Source organism: Saccopteryx leptura, chromosome 3 (assembly GCF_036850995.1).
Source record: "Saccopteryx leptura isolate mSacLep1 chromosome 3, mSacLep1_pri_phased_curated, whole genome shotgun sequence".
NCBI classification, from domain to species: Eukaryota; Metazoa; Chordata; class Mammalia; order Chiroptera; family Emballonuridae; genus Saccopteryx; species Saccopteryx leptura.
Genome location: NC_089505.1, coordinates 5,269,245 through 5,294,431, shown reverse-complemented (window position 1 = coordinate 5,294,431; position 25,187 = coordinate 5,269,245). Strand labels below are relative to the sequence as shown.

At 58.9% G+C, this 25,187-nt stretch overlaps 1 protein-coding gene across 2 annotated transcripts in view; it reads left to right on the top strand.

Moving 5' to 3' along the window:
* The first annotated feature begins 6,396 nt into the window (after positions 1–6,396).
* UNC93A (unc-93 homolog A) overlaps positions 6,397–25,187 on the top strand; it is a 31,228-nt gene continuing 12,437 nt past the window's right edge. The window contains exons 1-5 of one of the 2 annotated variants that reach the window (XM_066372874.1): positions 6,397–6,539; positions 18,042–18,178; positions 20,589–20,770; positions 22,178–22,407; positions 24,147–24,272. In XM_066372874.1, coding sequence (XP_066228971.1) covers positions 18,092–18,178; positions 20,589–20,770; positions 22,178–22,407; positions 24,147–24,272 — 625 coding nt within the window. In that variant the 5' untranslated portion in view covers positions 6,397–6,539; positions 18,042–18,091. Of the gene's footprint in view, positions 6,540–17,812; positions 18,179–20,588; positions 20,771–22,177; positions 22,408–24,146; positions 24,273–25,187 lie in introns of those variants that run through there. The other variant, XR_010750018.1, reaches the window with a different exon arrangement.

Genomic DNA, 25,187 nt, shown 5'->3' with positions numbered 1-25,187 from the left:
TGACTGACCACAGGAGAGCACCAGGGGTGGAGCTGCTCCCCGGTTCACTGTGGGGCCCTGGTGACCGCCCCGGGCTGGTGGCCTCCAGACGCATCTCACCCCTGTCTCCAGCTGAAGATGATCCTTACGCCCAAGTTCTGAGCCTCCCTGAGGAATTACTCATCTTCCCCTGGGCGTTTACTCATCACACCTGGTCACAACGCAGCGGTGTAAACGTCAGGAAGTTGCGGCAAGCTGTCGAAGGTTTCAGTCCTGGGACTTCTCATCAGCCATGTGAGCAGGTCCCACTTCTACCTGCTAATACACGTCTATTTGTTTTCTCTTCTTAATCTGTTTTTGTTAGAGGTTCTAGATGAGAACTTAGAAGGATACAGGAAAATAAAATTATTCTGATTATTTTCTTCCTGCACCCCCCAAGGTCTACTGCCCGGGCCACGTGTCATTTTTACGGAGCGGTGGGAAATTCAGGGTTTCTCCTCCTCCCCTGTGGGTGATTCAGTCAACACTCATGATCACATTAGCAACACACAAGATTGTTTGTGTGATAGAAGGAGGAGCTGTCAACACGTATTTACTCCCTTCTTCCCCATCTGCTGAGCATCTACCCGAGTTGGAGATCCTCATGGACCACCCGGGGGAAGACACTGTTACGAGGTAAACTGAGGCACGCCAGAAAATAACCACGAAACTTGAAGAGTTTACTTGAGCGAACACGGGTTCCGATAGGGCGGTGACGACAGGCAGTGGCTCGTGGTGGACGGCAGGAGCCGGGGGAGCCACCTGTCCTGAGACACGGCGGAGCCCAAAGCACAGACATTGTCGACTGGTGTCCCCGGGAGCCTGGTTGGCTTGTGATGCTTCATCCTGGAGTTTTGTGTTCTCAGCCCTGAGGCATCTTAGACTTGGGTCTCGTTGTGCTTACGTGGGCTTGAAGGTGTTGTTAGGACCGGCTCACTCTGGTGGCCGCCTCGGTTCATTCATTTCACTCTTCCCCCCCTCGTGGTCATCTTCCAAGACATGACAGAGGGACCCGAATTTTAGTCTTAGCGCCACTCTGGGGCCCCACCAGAGTCTCATTATAAAACACTGGTTCCGACCTCAGGTCCATGGAAGAAGCGTGTTTTTTTGTTTGTTTGGTTTCTTCTCCGTTTATCTCCTTGTTCATCTCGTTCTACTTCTCCAAGCCAGGGGAGAGCACGTGACGTCCTGCTGATGGCTGGGAACAGATACGGGAGACCTCTGAGAGGACACCACGCAGCACAGGGACTGTGCCGCTGACGGTCAGGAGGACAGGACCAGGAGACGGAGCCGCACTCCTAGCCCGGGCCCCGTGACCTCAGCCGGCTGGTGTCACGTATAGCACAGAAGGCACCTGAGGAAGGACATCGGGCTGTTTCAGCCAAGTGGCCTGGCTGCCAGGGTCCTGCGGTGGCCCCCACCCCAGAGGTGCTGAGCGGGCGCGGCAGGAGCTACTGGCTACGGGACCGACTCCTCCTCCTTCAGCCAGTAAGTGACCTCAACGCTTAGCCAGGGAGCGGGGGACTTGTGTGGGTGCCGCGGTGGCCCCTGGAGGTCGATTCAGCGACAGGTGACAGTGAGGAGATCTGTCTTTTCGTGCCTCAACCGGGTAATGAAAAGACAGCAGGAATGAAGGTTTCGATTGGAGGTGAAGATCGTGATCTTGGATCTGGGGGAGCTGTCCACCCACCACAAGATGTCACCTGCTTCTGGGGGGACCCTCTCAGCCCATTTTCCTTTTAGATGCCCCCCTACCCCCCACTGGTGTGTGGGTCCGAGTCCTGAGGGGCCTGTTACCGGGGGGGGGGGGGGAGGTGGACCTGCAGTTCAGGTCCCTGAGCAGTGGCTGCCCTCTGGTGAGTGAGGACGGCCTGGCCCGGGCCCTTCCGAGAAGGTTCTAGGCCGGTCTTTGCTCCCGTTCAGTGGTGCGGTCTGGACGCTCTCAGGAACTGGACTTGTCGGGGTCCTTTCCGCGAATCTCTGAGTAGAGCGAAGACTGCATTCGGAGGAGAGCGGTGAGCAGAGAGGTGCTCCCTTAGTCAGGGAGGGGGCGTGGGGTCAGTCTCGGCCACGGACCCCAGTTTAGCCGCCCAAAAAACACCTTGCTAGCTCTCCCAGCTTCAGGTTGCTTCCTTTACAAGTTATTTATTTTTTTTTTTTTCCGAAGCTAGAAATGGGGAGAGACAGTCAGACAGACTCCCGCATGCACCCGACCGGGATCCACCCGGCACACCCACCAGGGGGCGACGCTCTGCCCACCAGGGGGCGATGCTCTGCCCCTCCAGGACGTCGCTCTGTCGCGACCAGAGCCACTCTAGCACCTGGGGCAGAGGCCAAGGAGCCATCCCCAACGCCCGGGCCATCTTTGCTCCAATGGAGCCTCGGCTGCGGGAGGGGAAGAGAGAGACAGAGAGGAAGGAGGGGGGGGGTGGAGAAGCAGATGGACACTTCCCCTGTGTGCCCTGGCCGGGAATCGAACCCAGGACCTCTGCACACCAGGCCGACGCTCTACCACTGAGCCAACCGGCCAGGGCTACAAGTTATTTTTAAGTCATACTATTATTCAGTATTCGTGAGAACCTGCCCAACATCTTTAAGACACAGTACAGGGTCTGTGCTCCTAAATACCCCTGGATGCTGCCATCCTCCCAGCTGTCACTTGTTTGATGATGGACAAATCTCTTACTGTCTTTGCATCATGTTCTCCAGAGAAACAAAGCCACCAGAGGGTATACGGAGGTATAAAAAAAAGCTGTATTACGCAATTAGGACTCTTGAGACATGTAACAATATTACAATTGGATCAAAAGGTCTTTAGGACAAGTAAGAGTCTTATTATGAATAAATAGGGTGATTATATCATTGTAAGGATGTACTCAATGAAAAGATACAATAGCACTAAACTTGTAGAGATATTGCTTGGGAACATTTAAAGCCAAACTGGCGGCTTGCCGTGGGGAGTGATTGGAAAATGCCTGTGGTCAGTGCTGGGCCCCCTCTGATCTCTGCCAGAACCAACAGGTCAAGGCTAAATCCATAGACATGCAGGTGATTTAAAAAGTGCACTTGCCTGACCAGGCAGTGGTGCAGTGGATAGAGCGTCGGACTGGGACGTGGAGGACCCAGGTTCGAGACCCCAAGGTCACCAGCTTGAGTGCGGGCTCATCTGGTTGGAGCAAAAGCTCACCAGCTTGGACCTGAGGTCTCTGGCTCAAGCAAGGGGTCACTCGGTCTGCTGAAGGCCCATGGTCAAGGCACATATGAGAAAGCAATCAATGAACAACTAAGGTGTCGCAACAAAAGACTGATGATTGATGCTTCTCATCTCTCTCCGTTCCTGTCTGTCCCTGTCTATCCCTCTCTCTGACTTTCTTTCTGTCCCTGTAAAAAAAAAAAAAAAAAAGCGCACTCAGCTAACTTCATCTCAGAGAATATATAATATACATATATAAGTATACATGTATATATTGAATATATGTATGTATATATACCTATGTACATATATATGTATGTATGTATGTATATATGTATATGTATGTATATATTTCCTCAGTCTTGAAGTTTGAAGGATGCATACTTTCTCTTAAGCATCATGGCTCTGATTTGCACCGAGCTGCTGACGAAGGGCACTGAGTATCTTCTTCAGGTGCCAATTGCCCATGGGTAGAAATGTCTTTTTATCAACAAATGTCTCGTTGTTTCACCTGGGTGATTTTCTTAGTGTTGAGTTCCAAGTTCTTTGTGTATTCTCGCTACTACGGTCTTGATCAGATGCACCGTTTGCAAATTCGCTGTTCTACTTTGCGGCTGTCTTAGAGCTGAGTTATCACCTGAGGCCAGGATGCTGACTCAGGTCTGCTGATCCTGGGCTGGGGACGGGCTGAGAATTCCTCCTCCAGCGGGAAGTTCCATCCTGGCACATGGCACACTGGCACACCGGCACACGGGGACACCAGGACACCGGCACACCCGGACACGGGGAACGGGCAGGTGCGGGCGGTCTTGTCTGGAAGCCTCGTTGACCTGGAAAGCCATTATCTCATTGATCTCCATTGAGAGAAGCACACAATGCCTTGGGTTGCAAAATCAGCCACAATCTGCAAAGATTTAGTAGGAAGCAAGTAAGAGAGGCAGTAAGAAACACCAGACCACCTCTTCCGAAAGGTATCCACCCTCAGATGTGCACTCCAAGCTTCGGGGGGTCTGCTCAGACCCTGCTCGCTTGACTGGTGTAAAATCATTTTAAAAATTTTAATGGACTTAAACACCTCCCTTCTCCACCTTGGCTTTCTTCTTCCACTTTACCAGTCACCGGCTGCTTGTCTGCCAAACACCTGGTCACAACACAGGGGTGTAAACGTCAGGAAGTTGCGGCGAGCTGTCAAAGGTTCCGGTCCCAGGACTTCTCATCAGCCGTGTGAGCGGGTCCAGCAAACTCCCCGTGTGGGGTGGATCCACGGGGCTTCACGTCATGTATTCCTCGGACAGCTGACCGTGGGCACTGTGCCAACCTGCGGAGGTCAGAGGGAAAGTCCCGCAGGAATTCCATGGAGCACGCAGACCCTGATGGTGGCAGGTGTTGGGCCCGAGGAGTTCAGGGAGTCTGTGGAAATGAGGGGGTCGCCAATACTGACCGCAAGGGGATCTGTCAAGGAACGATTGCTCAAGAAAGTGCCCCGTGAGTGGAATCTTTCAAGAAGAAATGAAGTTAGTCAGGTGAGGACAGCAGGACAGGGATTCCAGTGGATACTGCAGGGGCCAAGTGATCTCTGACCTGTCCAGGGACGTGGGGCAGGGGACCATCAGGCTGGGCTGAAGGAATCTGTGTGTCCTTCACCACGAGTGAACACTGAGACACTAACAGACTTACTCAACTAAGAGAATGGTATGAGAAGCCAGCTCACAGGAGAAGAAGCACACACCACCTTTAAATGCAGGAAAGGGTGACTAGTCTCTCTCGTAATGAAGGAAATGCAAGGTAAACCAGATAGACACCTTTTCACCCGACAGAGGGAAGGCGACGCCCGCCGAGAACAGCCGTGTGGGAGGCCTGGGGGCCCGACTCCTGCTGTGTCTGGGGCGGGATCGCCTTCTGCAGGCGGGAACCTCACACGTGTCTGTGTGATCATTCTGGTCTCTGGATGTTCTTCTCTGACGCAGACAGGGGGTTATAAATGAGGTGAAGCGTGTTTGCCGTGGTTTTGTTTAGTGCCCCAGAGAACCAGGAATGGCTACACGGGGCCGGAGAACCAGGAGCGGCTGCACGGGGCCGGAGAACCAGGAGCGGCTACATGGGGCCGGAGAACCAGGAGCGGCTACACGGGGCCGGAGAACCAGGAGCGGCTGTGGCGTGGCTGCACGGGGCTGGAGAACCAGGAGCGGCTACACGGGGCCGGAGAACCAGGAGCGGCTTCGGGGCGGCCGCACGGGGCCGGAGAACCAGGAGCGGCTTCGGGGCGGCCGCACTGGGCATGAGAACCAGGAGCGGCTTTGGCGCGGCCGCACGGGGCCAGAGAACCAGGAGCAGCTTCGGCGCGGCTGCACGGGGCGGCTACCGGATAAACGAGGAGACTCCATGTGGCATCACAGAGGCAGCAGCGGTTGATATGTATCTCATCACGTCGGGGGACGGCCAAGGGTGTTGCTAAATTAAAAAAGTGAATAGCAGGGAAATGATAGAGAAGAATTCCTTGTATATTAAAAAACAAACAGACAAACAAAACCCTGCATAGGACCTGAGACAGACAGAGAGCGGAGCCCAAGACGGAGGTAGAGTTCAGGGAGACCACCCTGACCCCTCCCTGCTTGAAGTCCAGGCTCTTGACTAAGGCCAGACAGCCCCCCAGGCCCCTGACTGCCCCCCACGGCCCTCCACCCCACCCAGCCTCGCTCGTTACTGTGGTGTGCTCTGTGGGACACCCCTGCCAGGCGGTGCTCTCTGAGACCCCCAGCCCGCCCCAGCGTGAGCTGGACGACGGGGGGGGGGGGTGTGCGACTCAGGCTGCACCCCAGTTTCTCCCTCTCCTGAGAGCTCGGCCCCGGGGCTGTCGGAGCTGAGACGCTCCCTTCACTCAGGGCTGTCGGAGCTGAGACGCTCTCTTCACTCAGGGCTGGGGCGAGAAGGAAAAGAGCGACCGAGTGACTTTTCTCATTGAGCCACACGCCGTGGCGGAGCCTGGCCACCTGTGTCATCGGGCGGCTCCCGCTGTGCCCATCAGGACGCCTCTCAGCCGGCAGCGTGGGAGGCAGTGATGGAGGAGCCACAGAGCCAGCCCTCGTGCGTGTCCCTAAGGAGGACAAGGAGCAGACACGCCCAGGCTCTGCCGGTTGCTGTGGAAGTGGAAGTCATCGCGGCTGCCCAGGAGGACGTCCCCTCGAGAAGCCCGGGCTGTCCCCCACCACGGAGCCCTGGGGGGTCCCGTCAGCAATTCCCCCCTCTCCGCCGGGGCCACCTGAGTCCCGCGAGGTCAGACGGCCTTGCTGACCAGGAGCTAGACGGAGGGCGCGGCGTGCAGGATAAGGTAGGCGGTCGACTTCCTTTCGGAGGAAAGGCCAGGAGACCCAGCTCCAGGCCAGGGGTGCACCCCGCGCTCCCCGGCCTGGCCCGAGACCCCTGAGCAAGGAGACCTGGAGGTGGAGGTGAGGGGAAGGTGTGTCTGCAGGGGCCGAGCCCAGGACAGGGCCGGCCCAGGTGGCCGACGCGCCTCGAAGTGTCATTTCCCGTCGTGGTCTGTTTGTGGTGGCGGAAGATTCCGGGTTCCGTCGTGAGACATGAGAGGACCGAGCCCTGGCCAAGGGTACCAGGCTGGGGGGCGCCAAGGTGCCAGCTCCCACCGACAGGCTTTTGTTCTACCGGGAGCTCGTGCCAGCCAGTCCCACTGAGCAGGGGGTGGTTCGGAAGCCTGGTCCGCGGTCCAGCCGGCCACACGCCCCCGGGCAGAGTCTGCTGTGACCCCGGAAGCCCCCCGATACTCCTCAGAGGAGACGGCACTTGCCCCTGAGGCAGAGAAAAGGCTTCCTCACACCCCCGGGAGGAAAGGTTGTCTCCCGGTGACGTCCTGAGAGCGACAGCCTGGTCTGTCCATGAGACACAAACGTCAGTGCGTGCGCGAGGCGGGCAGCACACAGGTCCGGGACCGGCTGTGCTCGGACACTGCAGCAGGAGAGCCCTAGAGCTGTGGTCAGAGGGGCAGCAGGGTGGCCTTGGGCTCCCTGTGGAGGGCCAGACCAGCCACGGTGGCCATGTCCAGCCGGGCATCTCAGAGCTGATCAGAAAGTGTCCCCTCTGCTCCTGGCAGGCTCCAGGGGGACAGACCGCTCTGATGGCAGCTACGCCACCGTGACCCCCAGAACAGGGGGCTAGAGGGCTGGTCTGCCCGGTCGCAGGGACACAGGGGGTCCTCCGTGAGCGCTACAGGGTCACGAGTGTGGACGGGCTCTCCGCTGCGTCCCGTGGGGGAGGCTCTCGGTGGCGAGTTCTTTCCTGGAGCACACGGGGTGGGGGGGGGCTTTGGAAACCAGGAGGGGGGTTTCATAGCTGCACTGTGCGCCCGGCTGGGACCAGGGGGCTCAGGAGGAGTGTGGCATTGTCAGTGAAAAGCGGCACAATGTTCAAGGACCATGGGCTGAGGGTCAGCTGTCCTTGTTTCTGGAATCCCGAGCACGGGTGTGGCTCCACACAGGAAAGTCCAGGTGGGTGAGGTCGGGGAGAAGGAGGTGGATGGGGCGTCCATCTGGAAATGACTTGTGTGAGAAACAGCCCCAAAGCAGCCTCTCCCTCAGTGACTAGGAGCAAGCAAGAGTGAGAAGCAGAACTCAAACTGAGGTATGTGTGGACACACTCGTGCACACACGTTCCCACACGCGCACACATACACGTGTGCACAGCACACGCACACATGTACATGCACACACATCTACACGCACATGCGCAAGCACACACCCGTGCATGCACAAAACCAGGCACACCCACCCACACACGTGCTCGGTCCCAGGCACACGCGCCCACACGCGTGCTCGGTCCCAGGCACACCCACCCACACGTGTGCTCGGTCCCCGGCACACGCGCCCACACGCGTGCTCGGTCCCAGGCACACCCACCCACACGCGTGCTCGGTCCCAGGCACGCGCACACATTGTCTTTCCCGTCCCTCATCAGTCCTGGGCGTGCAGAGTAAGAGGCGTGGTCACGGCGACCCTCCTGATGGCGAGAGAGAAATGACAACAGTTCTCTTGTTGGGAGCACGTGGCCCCGAGAAGCAGCCTCCAACCGCAACGCCAACCTCAGCTCCGCAGCCCAGCGTGCTGCTCAGTCTCCAACGACAGCTGCCTCCCCCGGACACCAGGAAGGGGATTCACGGAGTCCGAATGTCACGGAAAGCTTCCCCTCTGGGAGCATTAAGACTCACAGTCAGCCTTTCTCTTGTTTTGGCCGAGTCTTATTGTGCTGCCAGATCCCATATATACATATAGATATTTACTGCATGCTGAGCGCAGAGCACAGGGCCCGCGGCCCATCGAGCCCAGGACACCGGCCGCAGAGCCGCCTCACGCGGCAGACGGTTCAGAGCCCTCGCACACGCCTGCTCTCTGTACGCGCCTGCTCTCTGTACACACCTGCTCTCTGTACGCGCCTGCTCTCTGTACACGCCTGCTCTCTGTACGCGCCTGCTCTCTGTACACACCTGCTCTCTGTACGCGCCTGCTCTCTGTACACGCCTGCTCTCTGTACGCGCCTGCTCTCTGTACACACCTGCTCTCTGTACACGCCTGCTCTCTGCACGCGCCTGCTCTCTGCACGCGCCTGCTCTCTGTACGCGCCTGCTCTCTGTACGCACCTGCTCTCTGTACACGCCTGCTCTCCGTGCGCCCGTGTTTGAGTTTTACGTTGCACTTTCTGCTGTGCACTCAGGGCCAACGGTCACGGCCCCCAGAGGCCCCCGGGTGTCGGGTGCATAGCCGCCGAGGAAGGGCCCCGCTCGGCTCTTAGAAAGTCAGGTGAGACACAGTGAGTAAAGTTCCTCAAACAGCGTGAAAGCACCAGGCTGGCAAGTCGCACGGGCAGTGCCGCCTCCTCCCTGTGTCCCAGTTCCCATGGCATCCACAGGCGACCCAGGGATGACCCGACAGGGAACACGGGGTGAATTCCCTGTCCGCACCGAGCCCGCAGGTGACCGGTGAGACTCTGGGGACACTGGGAGAACAGGATTTGGCCTGCAGCGCCTGATACAGCCCATGCTCCAGGGAGAGCCCGAGTTCGGAGCGGACCCACGGTCAGGATGCAGAAGGCCACCGGCAGGTGCACTGAGATTCCTGGAGAGACAGCGGCCACGGAGGTTCTTGGGTTCCACGCCAGTGGGGTGTCCTGCCTTGGGCACGCTGGCACGCGGCTTAGGGTGTCTGAGCGCAGTCCCACTGAGGCCCAGTCTCCTGCCGGCCACAGGCTGTCAGCTCAGACCTCTAACTCGCCTGTGAGTCACAGTCCTCCCCAGTCTCAGGGACAGCAGCACCTGGCTTCTCCTCACCTGAGCGGAGACCACTGCCCACCTCGCTCCCGCCTGCCCTCACCTGAGTGGAGACCGCTGCCCACCTCGCTCCCGCCTGCCCTCACCTGAGCGGAGACCACTGCCCACCTCGCTCCCGCCTGCCCTCACCTGAGCGGAGACCACTGCCCACCTCGCTCCCGCCTGCCCTCACCTGAGTGGAGACCGCTGCCCACCTCGCTCCCGCCTGCCCTCACCTGAGCGGAGACCACTGCCCACCTCGCTCCCGCCTGCCCTCACCTGAGCGGAGACCACTGCCCACCTCGCTCCCGCCTGCCCTCACCTGAGTGGAGACCACTGCCCACCTTGCTCCCACCTGCCCTGCCCGCTGATCCTCCTTCCTGTCCCCGTCACGGGAAGCGCTTCTCGACTGAATGGAACGAGCAGGTGTGTGGTCGCCTTCCAGAGGGAGGGCAGCTGAGACTTGGGGACCCGCAGCTGAGAGCGAGGTCCGAGCGTGCTGGCCGGCAGGGAGAGCACCCCACGGCCACGGATGCCAGGCGGCAGGGGGTCCCTGCGTCTTTGGCCACACGGTGTCCCCTGTGTCCTGTGCAGAGTAGCACCCTCCCGGCCTGATCCAGACCCTGCCTCTCGTCTCGTGGCTCCAGCTCACCCCGGAGAGACAGTCCCGTGGGGGGCCCTCTCTGGGACGGGGGTCACAACACAGAGAGACCAGGGCGGCAGCACGCTGTGCCCGGAGCACGGCCTGCCTGAGCCCGTGTGGGCGTGCGGGGCAGGGACGAGGAGGGACACGTGAGGTCCGTCCAGAGCAAGGATGCTGTGAGCTGCGTGCGGTGTCGCGTCTCACGCTGGAGGCCTGCGCACTGGTCGGCGTTTGCTTTGTGAATCGTTGGCTTGGACCGCGGCCTCAGAGCAGCTAAGGGGGAACCGGTTAGGACGGAAACCAGACGTCTAAAAATAGATGGAGTTTAGTGTGATTCTTGGAGTTCTTCATGACATTTCTTTGTCAAAGTACATTTCCTTCAAAATCTACACTCTTTTTAAAATCTATGTTCTTTCTAAAAGGGTAGAAATAGCCTGACCAGGCGGTGCAGTGGATAGAGCATCGGACTGGGATGCGGAGGACCCAGGTTCAAGAGAGACCCCGAGGTTGCCAGCTTGAGTGCGGGCTCATCTGGTTTGAGCAAAAGCTCACCAGCTTGGACCCAAGGTCTCTGGCTAGAGCAAGGGGTTACTCGGTCTGCTGAAGACCCACGGTCAAGGCACATATGAGAAAGCAATCAATGAACAACTAAGGAACTGCAACAAAGAATTCATGTTTCTCATCTCTCTCCCTTCCTGTCTGTCTGTCCCTCTCTCTGACTCTCTCTGTCTCTCCTACATACACACAAAAAAGGGTGGAAATAGTACATAGGTGTGTCTCATGACCCACGTGCATGGGTCCCCGCCTCCCGCAAATTCTCACTGTCCTGTCCAGGGAAGGCTGTGCTATGAGTCTCCCTGCAGGTGCATCACATGCCGGTGTGCGTGTGCGTGTACATACATACACGTGTGTGCGTGTGCACGTCTATGGTCATAGCTGCACACACACATGCATGTTTTCTCCCACTGAAACGAGCTCATACTGTTTGTATCCAGAAACTGTGCAATAATTTCCAAGAGAAGTCTTTCGCAAACATCCTCACTTGATCACACCGAGCGCTCTTCCAGTCTGGCTGTCCACTGCGTGCCAGCAAAGTCGTCCCCAGAGTTACGTAGTTACCGACAAGCAGCGGCGGAGGACATTTACACACAGGCCCGGCCACCTGTGCCACAGTCTAGGTGTTTCCCAAGGGTTTCCCAGGGTCCTACTGACCTGCAGACCAAAAGCGAGCCAGGTAGGCACGTCCGTGGTCTGACAGCGCCCAGATCTAAGGAGCCATGTGCCCAACAGTGACTGGGGCAGAGGCCACCACACTAGGCGAGGCCCAGCAGGGACTGGGACACAGGCCACCACACTAGGCAAAGCCAACAGAGGCTGGGACACAGGCCACCACACTAGGCAAGGTCAACAGAGGCTGGGACACAGGCCACCACACTAGGTGAGGGACTACTGGTTTTGGGGGCTGCATTGTAAATGTCACAATGACTACGTCATGGGAGCAAAGGCACAGAGCGGGCTTGGGAGCTTGACCAATGTCACTCCACGTCATGGTGGCTTTACCTGGGCACAAAATCGTGTATTGAAAACCACCCAGAAAATCCCAGCACAATCATCACTTTTGTTGCTCGGCTGGGGCGTCATGGACAAGGTCTCATTATATGTCCGATTTCTTCAGCTGTCAGCGCTCAGCGGGACCCTTAGGGAAACAAGCCCCCCCCCCCCCCCGCCGCTGCCTCACTGAGGGGGTCCCTGAGCTGAGGGGCTGGGACTTCCAGTTTCTGTAGAAAGTCTGCTAGCATCCCTGGGGCCGAGCAGCTGCTGTGGGGGATGGGGGGCTGTCCCTCCACCTCTGCGGAGATACAGAGGGGGGTGTGTGACCCCAAGGGCACCCTCCCCCATTTTCTATGGCGTCGCCTGCTGGATCTGGGGGACAGCACATCTCACCGCCAGAACACGGCGTGATTTCTCTGTCTGCTCGCTCGTGTATTGTCTGCTCCCTCCATCTGGCTGGAACCTCTCGGAGAACAGGGGCCCTCGCTCCCCCGTGAGGGCGGCGGCCCCCGCCGAGGATGACACCTGGAACAGGTGCACCCGCCACAAAGTTGTGGGATGACCGTGGAAGGTGGTCCCACATGAGAGGCAGCAGAGGGCTCAGGGGAGAGGGAGGAGGGTTTGCACTTGGAGGACAGAGGGGGGGGGTGTGCAGGTGTGCGCGTCAGCTGTCTGCACTTGGAGGACAGAGGGGGGTGTGTGCAGGTGTGCGCGTCAGCTGTCTGCACTTGGAGGACAGAGGGGGGTGTGCAGGTGTGCGCGTCAGCTGTCTGTGCACGCCCACACGGGCAACGAGCGGGCCTCCGTCATTGCTCTGAGCGCCCGAGTGGAGAGTGAAGATGTCCCCTCTGACCCAGTGCTAAGTGGATGTGATGGGGGCAGGGAACTCGCGAGTTTAAATTTTAGCTTGAGGAATGGCGGCTTTGGTTATGGCCAGCGGGCTTAATGGTCAGTTCAAGTAAAGACTTTGTTCTGGGAACCAGGGCACCGGAATGGGCCGCTGGGACTTCAGGAGGTCTGTGAGTGACCCACCCGTGTGCCCCGGGGGTCTGCAAGCGAAGCCTTTGTGCCCCAGGGATGCAACTCCGCCCGCTATGATCCAGTTGACTTTGACTGCGACCTGCGTAACTTTCCCTGGGAACCCCCAAACCCTTAAGCTGCCATTTCTGCCCCTTATGGAGAGCCCGGCTGGGGACAGGAGGGAGAGGCAATTTGGGGGTGCAGCACCCCTCTCCCCGGATCGCCGGCCATCCAAGTAAAGCGCCCATGAGGATTCGATCCTCGCCTCTACTTACTGGCTGAACTGGCGACAGGCAGCCCAGACTTCCATATGTCCAGGGACAGAGGGGTGAGTGGAGGACCCCAGCTCCTGTGGGCTGGGGTCTCCCGGGTTCCCGCAGTAGAGGGTGTCGGCACACTCAGGCTGCTCAAGTGTCCCAGGAGGGAATGATGGCTGAGGGCCCCAGGGCAAGGGGGACCCTGAATCTCTCACAGCTTGGAGGGCCCCACGATTCATTAGAGCAGGGGTCGGGAACCTTTTTGGCTGAGACAGCCATGAACGCCACATATTTTAAAATGTAATTCCATGAGAGCCATACAATGACCCGTGTACATTATGCATTATCCAATAAAAATTGGGTGTTTCCCGGAGGACAGCTGTGATTGGCTCCAGCCACCCACAACCATGAACATGAGCGGTAGGAAATGAATAGATTGTAATACATGAGAATGTTTATATTCTCAGAGGCAGCCATCAAAAGAGCCACATCTGGCTCGTGAGCCATAGGTTCCCAACCCCTGCCTTAGATCGTGCCAGGTGAACGTGCTTAGACTATTTCACCGTCTGGGCCCTGCTGCAGGTGAGCTGCCCTGGGTGGGTGGGGGGCTCTGCCCCCACTGGCCCACTGACACCTCTGTTCCCCTGGCTCTGTGCCACGGGTCAGGGTCCAGAGGGAACCCCACTTGGTTCCCGGGTCTGTGTCACCGGGCTCATGGTCACAGAGGCCCGTCCCAGCGAGGGGGCCACGGGCTCCCTGGCCACTGCACGGCTGTAACAGCTTCTCCAGCCAGAGGCGTGCTAAGGAGCGTGCTTAACCATAAAGCACCAAGCAGATGTGTTTCCTAAAGGCAAGAATCTCTGACGTCGGCCACGATCCACCCCATTCCCTTTCTAGGCATTTTTAGCTTCACGTGCAGGAAAGTGCGTTTGGTGGTGTTAACTTAAGTGCCTCCTGAGAAAAGAGAAAGCCATTGGTTACACTTCCCTTACATTGGAGCGGTTTTTTTCTCTTCTTTAACTAAACGGTTTCTGAGCGAGAAGGGGACTCACGCCAGTTCCCGGCGCATGGGTGACCTCTGCGGTAGCGAGACAGAGACTCCGAGTGGCTGGAGTCCTCCCCGCGCCGCCCAGCGTCCTGCGGGTCTCTGCTCCCTGCCGCTGGGCCTTTCTCTGCGGCGTCCCCGGAATGAGGGCGCAGGCGGGTCTACGAATCACTCCTTCCCTGCAGAGTGATGCGGTTCAGTGGCCACTTCCAGGCACTGGAGTCGGTTTCCTCGTGCTGCCCAGACGGTGCCACGAGGCTCCCCCCACTGAGCGTTGCCACCACGGGCTCCGAGTCCCAGCACGACCAAGCCTGCCTTCCCGACCCCAACGAGACAGGAATTACTGGCTTCAGAGAACTTTGGAAACGCTCGTCCACGTCAAGTTTCATTAACAACTGGATGAAATACTTTCTTTTGCTTCCTTATCAGCTGTGAGTCATCCAAGAAGGTAGCCGCTGGACACAGGTGGATGCTTACATTGAAAATGTAATTAATGAAAGTCAACTGCGGTCCTGTCTTCAGTTCTGCAGTTTCCCTGGGCTAGCCACGTCTCAGGGGCCCGTAGTGCCCTAACGGGAGGGACCTCCGTGAGGACGGTGCAGAAAGTCCTCTCGGACACCTGACACGCAGCCTCTCCAAGCCCCTCTGAGGGTCAGCGCCCCATCTGGGAGTGACTCCCGGAGTCCACCTGCAAACAACAGGAAACGCGGCCGACCGTGGAGTGCGCAGTTCCTCGGGCGCTGTCTTCCCGTGGCCGGCAGGGTGGTGAAGTCACACAGTCTTCAAGGCACGAACACTTTGACCCCTAGTTCTTATAACCCTGCTACCGCTCAGAAGCTGACCTGTAGGTCTGGATGCCGAGGTGTACACTTTGTTCTCTGTTGGTCAAATAAGTTTGTAAGGCCCTGGCCGGTTGGCTCAGTGGTAGAGCATCGGCCTGGCGTGCAGAAGTCCCGGGTTCGATTCCCGGCCAGGGCACACAGGAGAAGCGCCCATCTGCTTCTCCACCCCCCCCTCCTTCCTCTCTGTCTCTCTCTTCCCCTCCCATAGCCAAGGCTCCATTGGAGCAAAGATGGCCTGGGCGCTGGGGATGGCTCCTTGGCCTCTGCCCCAGGCGCTGGAGTGGCTCTGGTCGCGACAGAGCGATGCCCCAATGGGCAGAGCATCTCCCCCTGGTGGGCAGAGCGTCGCTCCTGGTGGGTGTGCCAGGTGAATCCCGGTCGGGCGCATGCGGGAGTCTGTCTGACTGTCTCTCCCCATTTCCAGCTTCAGAAAAATACAAAAAAAAAAAAGTTTGTAAATATGATATATGTTTGCTCGCTTATACTTTGCATTGGGTGTGGGGGACCGGCTGTAAGCAGGCAGGGTGGTTATAGCCTAAGGCTTAGTTTTAAGACTAAGCTTTTCCCCACATCCTTGACTGATTGCACGATGTGGGGTGGTGCACTCTCATGAGGAATCCCATTGTTGGGCAGATAAAATGTATTATGCTCACTTTGTTAAAGATAACACGAGGAGGCCATCGCCCAAGTGATATTAATGTGTGTTGGGGTGGGCTAAAGGCAGGCAGAATCCTTGTAGCCTGGGGCTTGGTTTTGGGATTAAGCCTTTCCACCCCTTTTGCTGTGGGGTGGTACAATCCAATCAGGCCTCAGAGAAGTGACTGTATTAGAGACCTCCCTATTTTGTATATTGGATTAGAGGTTGTGAAGCTACAATATAAAATGGGGGCAGAACAGAGTTTGGGCTCTTGGTTCCTGAGATTATCATTAGAAGAGAGAGCAGAGGAGAGCAGAGAAAGGCCATGTGAAGGAGGCCAGGAGAAGCAGCCAAGATGGTGGAGTGCTGAGTGAGATGCCAGTTTGTGTAGAGTTTGTATTTGGGATAAGGAAGGAGATGGGGAACAGAGGTGAATAAGTCTGGTGAGCTAGAAACCTTTGATTCTAGGAAACTCGGATAAGTCAGTAGCTTTGTGAGCACTGAATGTGACTGGGTTTTGGAGCCCAGTGTGTATTTTTACTTGCCCGCCGGGTGCAAGCTAGGATTAAAGACGATGGCCCACCAGTTTGTGGCTCTGCTGTTTCTTTACCGACTGCCCGAATCCAATGCGAACCTGCATGGGCCAGGCTGCTGTGATGGTGGCCCTGGCCGTGCCTTCTGGCTTTACACCCATTATGCCTCAGATAAGTGGCTTTGTATCAGAGACTTCCTTGTTTGTATATTGGATTAAAGGTTTTGATTTCTACACTATAAAGTGGGGCAGACCAGGAGCTTGCTCTCTCTCGGTTCCTGCTATCACCATTGCAGGGGCCTCCCAGATCCCTTGCCCTTCATGGGAAAATGTCTTCTCTTATGGCTCGCCTGTCTTGGTGAGACACCAACACACAGAATGGCCCACCATCCTCCGACTCTGCCATTTCTTTACCATCTGCCTGAATCCAGTGGGAACCTGCATGTGAATGGCCACGAGGGCGGCTCCTGGCCTTACATTCTCATCTAAGACTGAAGTTCACATCACGTTCCGCACGGCTGACAGCGCCGCTTGACGCGGACGGTGCCATTGCTACGCGCGCTGTTGGGCAGATAAAATGTATTATGCTCACTTTGTTAAAATAGGCGCTGCCCACGTGAGGCCATTGCCCAGGTGATATTAATGTGTGAATGTGTGTTGAGAATTGTTGTAGCCTTAGGCTTGGTTTGGGGATTAAGCCTGTCCCACCCTTTTTGGTGTGAGGTGGTGCAATCCTATCATGCCTCAGAGAAGTGACTTTGTATTAGAGACTTCCCTGTTATGTATATTGGATTGAGGGTTTGGATTTCTACACTATAAAATGGAGGCAGAACGGGACTTGGCTCTTGGTTCCTGAGATTATCATTAGAAGAGAGAGCAGAGGAGAGCAAAAAAAGGCCACGTGGAGGAGGCCAGGAGAAGCAGCCAAGATGGTGGAGTGCTGAGTGAGATGCCAGTTTGTGCAGTTTGACGCTGGAGAAGGAAGGAGATGGGGAACTGAGGAGAATAAGGCTGGTGAGCTAGAAACCTTTGATTCTAGGAAACTCGGATAAGTCAGTGGCTTTGTGAGCACTGAGTGTGACTGGGTTTTGGAGCCCAGTGTGTATTTTTACTTGCCCGCCGGGTGCAAGCTAGGATTAAAGGCTATGGCCCACCAGTTTTTGGCTCCATGGTTTCTTTTTTTTTTTTTTTTTTTTTCATTTTTCTGAAGCTGGAAACAGGGAGAGACAGTCAGACAGACTCCCGCATGCGCCCGACCGGGATCCACCCGGCACGCCCACCATGGGGCGACGCTCTGCCCACCAGGGGGCGATGCTCTGCCCATCCTGGACGTCGCCATGTTGCGACCAGAGCCACTCTAGCGCCTGGGGCAGAGGCCACAGAGCCATCCCCAGCGCCCGGGCCATCTTTGCTCCAATGGAGCCTTGGCTGTGGGAGGGGAAGAGAGAGACAGAGAGGAAAGCGCGGCGGAGGGGTGGAGAAGCAAATGGGCGCTTCTCCTGTGTGCCCTGGCCGGGAATCGAACCCGGGTTCTCCGCACGCTAGGCCGACGCTCTACCGCTGAGCCAACCGGCCAGGGCGCTCCATGGTTTCTTTACCGACTGTCCGAATCCAATGGGAACCTGCATGTGAATGGCCACGATGGCGGCTCCTGGCTTTACACGCGCGTAGTGGCGGGCACGAGTTGTGTGGCGTGACGTGGAGTTCTGTTCTGTTGTGTGAAGTCACCACTCTGCTGTAAGACCGGTCGCTACCAGAAATGAGTATGAAACAGGGGCCGGGGCCAATCCGCTGGGGCGTCCTGATCTTAGGCCGGTCAGAAAGTGGCTCTGGTGGGTGGCGGCCAGCTCACCGAGTAGCCCAGGAGTGCCGGCGGTTGCAGGGAGAGTCGGCACGAAGTCCCGGCAAGCTTGAGGATGAACCCTCTGCCTCCCAGGGGCAAAGGAGACTTCCTGGTGCAGGCTGACTCCTGGGCCGGGTCCCGCCCCTGCAGGGAGCTACGGCCTGCCAGTCCGCGGAGGGTGGACCCTGCCCAGCGGCCCGATGGACAGGAGTCTGAGGAACGTGCTGGTGGTCTCCCTCGGGTTTCTGCTTCTCTTCACCGCCTACGGGGGTCTGCAGAACCTGCAGGTAAGCGTGCACACCTGTCCTGCGATCTGGGCCTCTGAGAACCCCTGCGGTCTGCCCCTAAACCCTCAGCAGGGCTGTGGTTCTGACAGGCAGCCCCGGGGCGGGGTGGAAGGGTGGGGGGCGGGCCTCAGGCGCAGCCCAGCTGGATTGCATAAGGGCGGGGCGGGCGGACCTCTGACCCTTGGACCTGGCAGCAGGTCTGGGTTAGTGACTTGATAAGATACTCCCTGCCTCTGGCTGGTGTCAAGGAGATGTGGGAGGAATCGCTGTGAATTCTCCGTGTGTGGTCAGGGGTCCCGGTGGGAATGGATCAGGTCTTCCCGGACCATGTGGGTTCCAAGTTGCTTTGCACAAAAGTGTGACCTGGACAAGGTGGTGTGGGGCTGACCCCCTGTGGCACCCTCTCCTCCCCAGGTCTCTCTAAAGGGTGGCGGGTTGCATTTAAGTCTGATCCTGAACTGTGACTGGACCCTCGGGGGGTGGTAAGGGCAGCTCCCCTGGGGGCGAGCCTCCCACCGCGGGGTCAGGCTCCTCGGGAAGCCGCGGCTGTGGACCTGACCTCTGCACGTGGACGCTGGGGGAGAGAGCACAGGACAGCGCCCCAGAGGCTGCTGGGGTGTGGCTCTCAGGCTCTGACTGTGGGCCCGGCCCCGTGGGGACCTCGCTCAGGACACGGAGTGACAGTGGTGGGCGCAGCAGTGTAGCCCCGGGCGGGGGGAAGCACCCCGCTAACATCCAGTCGGACCCTCAGGAGTGGAAGACCCGCTGTCCTGCTGTGGTCCCCTCTGCCTTGGGGGACAGAGAGCTCAGAGGGCCAGACCTCTGACCGGCCTGGAACTGTCCCCCCCGCCCACCACCCGAGCCCCAACCCCGCCTCTTTCCCGGCCCCCAACCCAGGCTGAGGAAACACGTTGGGCTGTCAGTCAGGGCGGGCTTCAGCTAAATAACGTGAGGATATGGACAGAAGTGACCTCTCTGGTCATTCAGATCTCACCCTGGACGTCCCTTCCTTCTCCCCCTCCCCTGCGCCCCCGGACGGACGCAAGTCTGGGAGAGGCGTATTGACCTCCCGCTGGACTCCCACGATCCTGGGGGTCCAATCGCGCATCCTAGCTTGGAGTCTGGCCTCCTCAGGTCTGGTCCAGCCGCTGTCCACCCCAGCACAGCCGCACAGAAGCAGACGTGTCCCTTGCTGTCTGTCCTCTCGGGACAAGCCCCGTGGAGACGCATCCCCTGCAAAGTGTCCCCTCGTCTGCACGTCCCACCCTTCCCCAGGCCCCCTCCTCACCCTCCTGAGCTCACGTGGCCTTGCGTCCCGCTAGGAAAGCCTTCCTGACTCCACGGGGCTGACCTGAGTGACCCCCGAGCCGGTTGCCGACACCTGTCGGCTCCTGTCATCACCCCTGATCCACCGCCCTGCCCCCTTGGTCCTGAGCTCCCGTCCCCCTCCTGACCTTTTTCCCTCTGTCCACCTTCTCCCTCTTCTTCCTCTTCCCCTCGCCCTCCACGCCCGCCTCCCCTCCCTGCCTCCGACAAGTGAGAGGCAGTGGAGAAAGCCTGGTCCGGTTTCTTATCTGCCCAGCGGTCACTTCTCACGAGGCTAGTCTAGGCACTCAGCTGAAAAAGTGACAAAAATACGAAGAATGTGAGTTCGCTGTCCTGGCCGGTTGGCTCAGCGGTAGAGCGTCGGCCTAGCGTGCGGAGGACCCGGGTTCGATTCCGGCCAGGGCACACAGGAGAAGCGCCCATTTGCTTCTCCACCCCTCCGCCGCGCTTTCCTTTCTGTCTCTCTCTTCCCCTCCCGCAGCCAAGGCTCCATTGGAGCAAAGATGGCCCGGGCGCTGGGGATGGCTCTGTGGCCTCTGCCCCAGGCGCTAGAGTGGCTCTGGTCGCAACATGGCGACGCCCAGGATGGGCAGAGCATCGCCCCCTGGTGGGCAGAGTGTCGCCCCATGGTGGGCGTGCCGGGTGGATCCCGGTCGGGCGCATGCGGGAGTCTGTCTGACTGTCTCTCCCTGTTTCCAGCTTCAGAAAAAATGAAAAAAAAAAAAAAAAAAGAATGTGAGTTCGCTTACACATGTGACAGGGAGCCTTGCTCTCTGCCTCTGATCCCACACACGTCTCCCCTGCGGGGACAGACACACCCTCCCTCTGGAGCCTCGGGGTCCCCAGGTGACGGACCACAGCTGTCACGAGCGCAGGAGGCCTCTCAGGCCAGCACGCCCCGCCCCCTGCCACCACCTCGCTGTCCCTCCTGGGGTCTCTAGGAGCAGTTTTCTCCCCCACTCCCTCCTCCAGCCGAGGAGAGCCCGCCTCCCGCCCACCCGGGCTGGAGCACCGGGGGCTGCAGGTGAGCCGAGCCCCGCCCGCCGGCCTGGGCCCCTCTGAGCCGGTGGCTCTGTCCCCGCAGAGCAGCCTGTACCGCGAGGACGGCCTGGGCGTGACGGTGCTGAGCGCCCTGTACGGCGCGGTGCTCCTGTCCTCCATGCTGCTGCCGCCGCTGCTCATCAGGACCCTGGGCTGCAAGTGGACCATCGTCGCCTCCATGGCCTGCTACGTGACCTTCTCCCTGGGCAACTTCTACGCCAGCTGGTACAGCCCGCAGGGCGCGGCCCTGGACGCCGGGGCCTCCCTCGGGGACGGCGGCGGGCGCTGAGAGCTGGGCTTCCGCGCAGGACACCGGCCTGGCGCTGTCCCCTCCCCTGTCCCTCTGCTCCTCCCGATTCCTGCCCTGACCTTTCCTAAGGCCTGTGTGGGTGGGCCTCCCTCTCGGTCCCAGGAATGACCAGGAGAACCTAAAATGTCCAGGGAGGGTTTCAGGGGGACTTAGCAGGGGGACTGGTGGCTCAAATACTGTCCCCTCGTCCTTCACACAGTGGACACAGCGGGGCCGTAGCCAGTGCCTGAGCTCTACTCTCTCCCTGAAGGAAAGGGACCCTCGGGGACCATGCTCTAAGCCCATGGGCCACACGCCCTGGCCCCAGGTGCACCCACCAAGCCTTCCTTTGAGGGACACCCGCTTGTCATCAGGACGCACTGCTGATAACGAGGGCTTGGCAGTCTGCTTCCTGCTGTCACCACGGAGCTTTCCTACGAACCCTCACTGAGGGGGGCAGAGGTCCTCAGCCCACCCGCCCCCTCACTGCGGTCACACGCAGAGCGGCCAGGAGCACCGAGGTCCACCCACTCTTATTTGTAATCCCGGCTCCGGGCTGCTGCCACCTTTTAAAGGCAAGGGAGGTCCCTGCTCCTACCTTTCCTTCTTGCAAAGGGAGTGAACTCGGACCAGAGAAGGCACCGACCTTGCTCAGTGATCGTGTCTCGTCTCGTGGTAGTTAGGAGGGGACACACCCGCCGGTCTAGGCTGCCTGTGAACATAACAAGGCTTCCCGGGGGCCAGGCGTCAGAGCCCCACTCCCCCCACCCCCACCTCACTGTCCCCCAACCCGCCCCCATCCTCCGCCCCTCCCCGCCCGCTCCCACTCCCCCTGCCCCCCACCCCCCCCGCCCCCCACCCCCCCCCCACACCCCACCCCCCCCCCCCCCCCCCCCCCCCCCCCCCCCCCCCCGCCCCCCACCCCCCCCCCCCCCCCCCCCCCGCGCCCGTCACCCCCCCCACTGCCCCGCCCCCCTGCCCCCACTCCCCCCGCCCCCACCCACCTCACCCGCCGCCCACCCCCCACTCCCCCGCCCCCCCTTTGCCCCCTACACTCCCCGCCCCCACTCCCCCGCCCCCACTCCCCGCCCCCACCCCCACTCCCCTGCCCACCCACTCCCCCACCCCCACTCCCCCGCCCCCCTGCCCCCACTCCCCTGCCCCCACTCCCCGCCCCACTCCCCGCCCCCACCTCCCCCGCTCACCACTCCCCCGCCCCCCCTGCCCCCACTCCCCCGCCCCCACTCCCCCGCCCCCCTGCCCCCACTCCCCCGCCCCCACTCCCTCCGCAGAGGGGCTTCTGGGGAGAGGACCGCGCCCTCACCCCGTGTCCCGCCGCGCAGGTACACGCTGATCCCCACCTCCGTCCTGCTGGGCCTGGGGGCGGCCCCACTCTGGTCGGCTCACTGCACCTACCTCACCGTCACTGGGAACGCCCACGCGGAGAAGGCCGGCAAACGCGGCCAGGACGTGGTGAACCAGTATTTTGGGATCTTTTTCCTCATTTTCCAGTCGTCCGGCGTCTGGGGAAACCTGATCTCGTCCCTGGTGTTCGGCCAGACGCCCACGCAAGGTAAAAGGAGACGGGGGCTCTGGGGAGACCCCCGGGAGGGTCCCCGATCCCAGGCGCGCACCTGAGCAGGGGGTCGCCTGAGGCCCTAAGCACGTGATTCTCCACCTGCCTGTGGCTCAGCCTCACCTGGTTCCCGGTGCCTCCCCGGGACGGGGTGGCTGGGCCTGACGGGGCCCCATGGAGTCTGACCCTCCCCTCCGCTGGGGGAGGCCCCCGCCAGTGACACTCGGGTCTACGGGGTCAACCCTATGCTCTCAGATTGTCCGAGGACCGGCTGGAGGGCCGTATTTTTTCCCACTGAATTGACCACAGTTTGAAATGTTACACCTAAGACCATTGATTGCTTAGCTGATTGGAAACCTGACCTTTTTTTTTTTTTAAAGATTTTATTTATTGATTTTACAGGTAGAAGAGGGGGCGGGGACTGAGAAAGGTCAACTCGTAGTTGTTTCGCTTTAGTTGTTCATTGATTGCTGTCGTGTGAGCCTTGACCGGGCAAGCCCAGGGTTTCGAATGGCGACCTCAGCATCCCAGGTCGAGGCTTTATCCACAGGGCAGGCTGAAATCTGACGTAACGCACCTGGCCCAGACCTGCGTGCAAAGCGGCACCTGTTAATATGTCTGCACCCTTTGATGTCTGAGGATTTAAACTGAGGACGGAGGACGTGAGTCTCTCTAATTCTCACAGGAAACCTTTGTCGATGGGGGAGGTCCTCACTCTCCTGAATGTCACAGGACACCTTCTAGCTCCTCTCTCTGGTCCTCGTCTGCTGTCCCGCGTAGAGTCTGGCCTTGGGACCCTCTGTCTTCAAAGTCCTTCTCCCCTTTCTTCTCATGTGAGGTGATAGTTCACGTTCTATTCTTTTAACAAAGAAGGAAGCTGACATTCAGAGAAGACGGGCAGTAACCGGCCCGTAGTCGTGGGGCCGGCCCGGTGAGTCGAAGGCGAACCAGCCATCCTGATGCCCAGCCTAGAAGGGCATTCATTCGTTCTTGATTAATTTTTAAAAGTTGAAGATTTTTATTTATGTCAGGAAAGTAATGTAACAAATAACCAACATTTAGCCTGCCCAGGCAGTGGTGCGTGGATAGAGCATTGTCCTGGTTCAAAAACGCAGAGGACCCAGGTTCAAAACCCCGAGGTCGCCAGCTTGAGCGTGGGCTCATCCGGCTTGAGTGTGGGGTCATAGACACAACCTCATGGTCTCTGACTTGAGCTCAAAGGTTGTGGCTTCAAGTCCAAGGTTGCTAGTTTGAGCAAGGGGTCATTCACTCTGCTGGAGCCCCTTGGTCAAGGCAAATATGAGAAGCAATCAGTGAACAACTAAGGTGCCGCAAGGAAGAACTGATGCTTCTCATCTCTCTCCTTTCCTGTCTGTCTGTCCCTAGCTGTCCTTCTTTCTATCTCTTGCAAAAAAAAAAAAAAAGAGTAACCAACATTTATGGCACATTTGTCTAGTCTTTCCTAAAATCAAGAGCACAGACACGTGCCTTACGGGAAATGTGTTTGAGACACTCAGTCAAACAAGCCGTGTCTGGGGACATGGAGCCGCCGTGACCCCGCTCTGGCTGTGTCCACCCTCCTCTTCACTGGGCACTCTCGCTCCCTGTGGCCTGTCTCTCATCACACCACTGTGTGTGTCCACCCTCCTCTTCACTGGGCACTCTCGCTCCCTGTGGCCTGTCTCTCATCACACCGCCCGGGTCCTCAGGCCCCCTGTCCCCTGCCCTTTCCTCAGATGCCGTCCCAGAGGAGCAGCTCCTGTCCTGTGGGGCCAGTGACTGCCTGATGGCCACAGCGCCCGCCAACAGCACCCAGCGCCCCGCCCAGGAGCTGATCTACACCCTGCTGGGCATCTACACAGGTCTGTGCTCAGCTGCTCCGGGCGGAGTCTCGCCGAGAGCAAACCCCAGCTCCTTCCTGTGCCGAAAAAGACCACCTCCCCAGAGTCCAAGTGACCCCCCCGCGCCTGCGAAGCCCCACACGGTGCGTCCAGCTGTGGCTGGTTCTCAGGCTTCCGTGTGAAAGCAGGTACAGCCGGCCAGGGCTTAGCTGCCCGTGATGACGGGTCGTCACGCCTCCACACGGCCCAACACGGTCATCACTCGCCACGCGTGCTTATTGAAACTCCAATGAACCAAATCAAAATGCTCTTTCTAAGTCACAACAGCCACATCCCCAGGGCTGCATGGCCTCGCTGGGCTGATGGCCGCCGTATTGGACAGCACACGGGAGACACGGTCCTGGTGGGGGGGCCGCTTGAGTGTCAGCTCTGTCCAATGACCCTGGGAGTCCAAAATCTCTATAGAGTGGACCCTCCCTCTGAGGCCTGTGTTTGAGGGGCTCCTGTTGTAAGGCTGGTGTGGGCACAGTTCCCTCCTGCGTCCGTCACCCTGGGTCCTCGAGTCCTCGGGGCGCGCGGTCACTGGTCACAGGGCAGCGTGAGGCACCCAGACTCCGACGCCCGTGACAGGTGGTTTCCCAAAGGAGGGTCACGGTCATGATGGTTCTTGTCCTTAGAAGCTCGTCTCAACGGAAACCAGTTCTGTGAAGGACCTTCTAAATGACCCGTTCCTACCGTCACAGATGTAACACCACTGCGAAGGGGCTGCCTTTGAAAGGTTTTGCTTGTTGTTACCGTTTTGGAGGGAACTTAAAATCTGTTCTGTTGGTCGCTCTTGACTTTGAAATTTGTGAGGGTCGTGGAAAGTGTGCTTCTTAAGAGCGAAGGGGGTGCTGTGTGTGGAGTTGGAGGGACCGTGTCTCGCGGGTCTCCGGG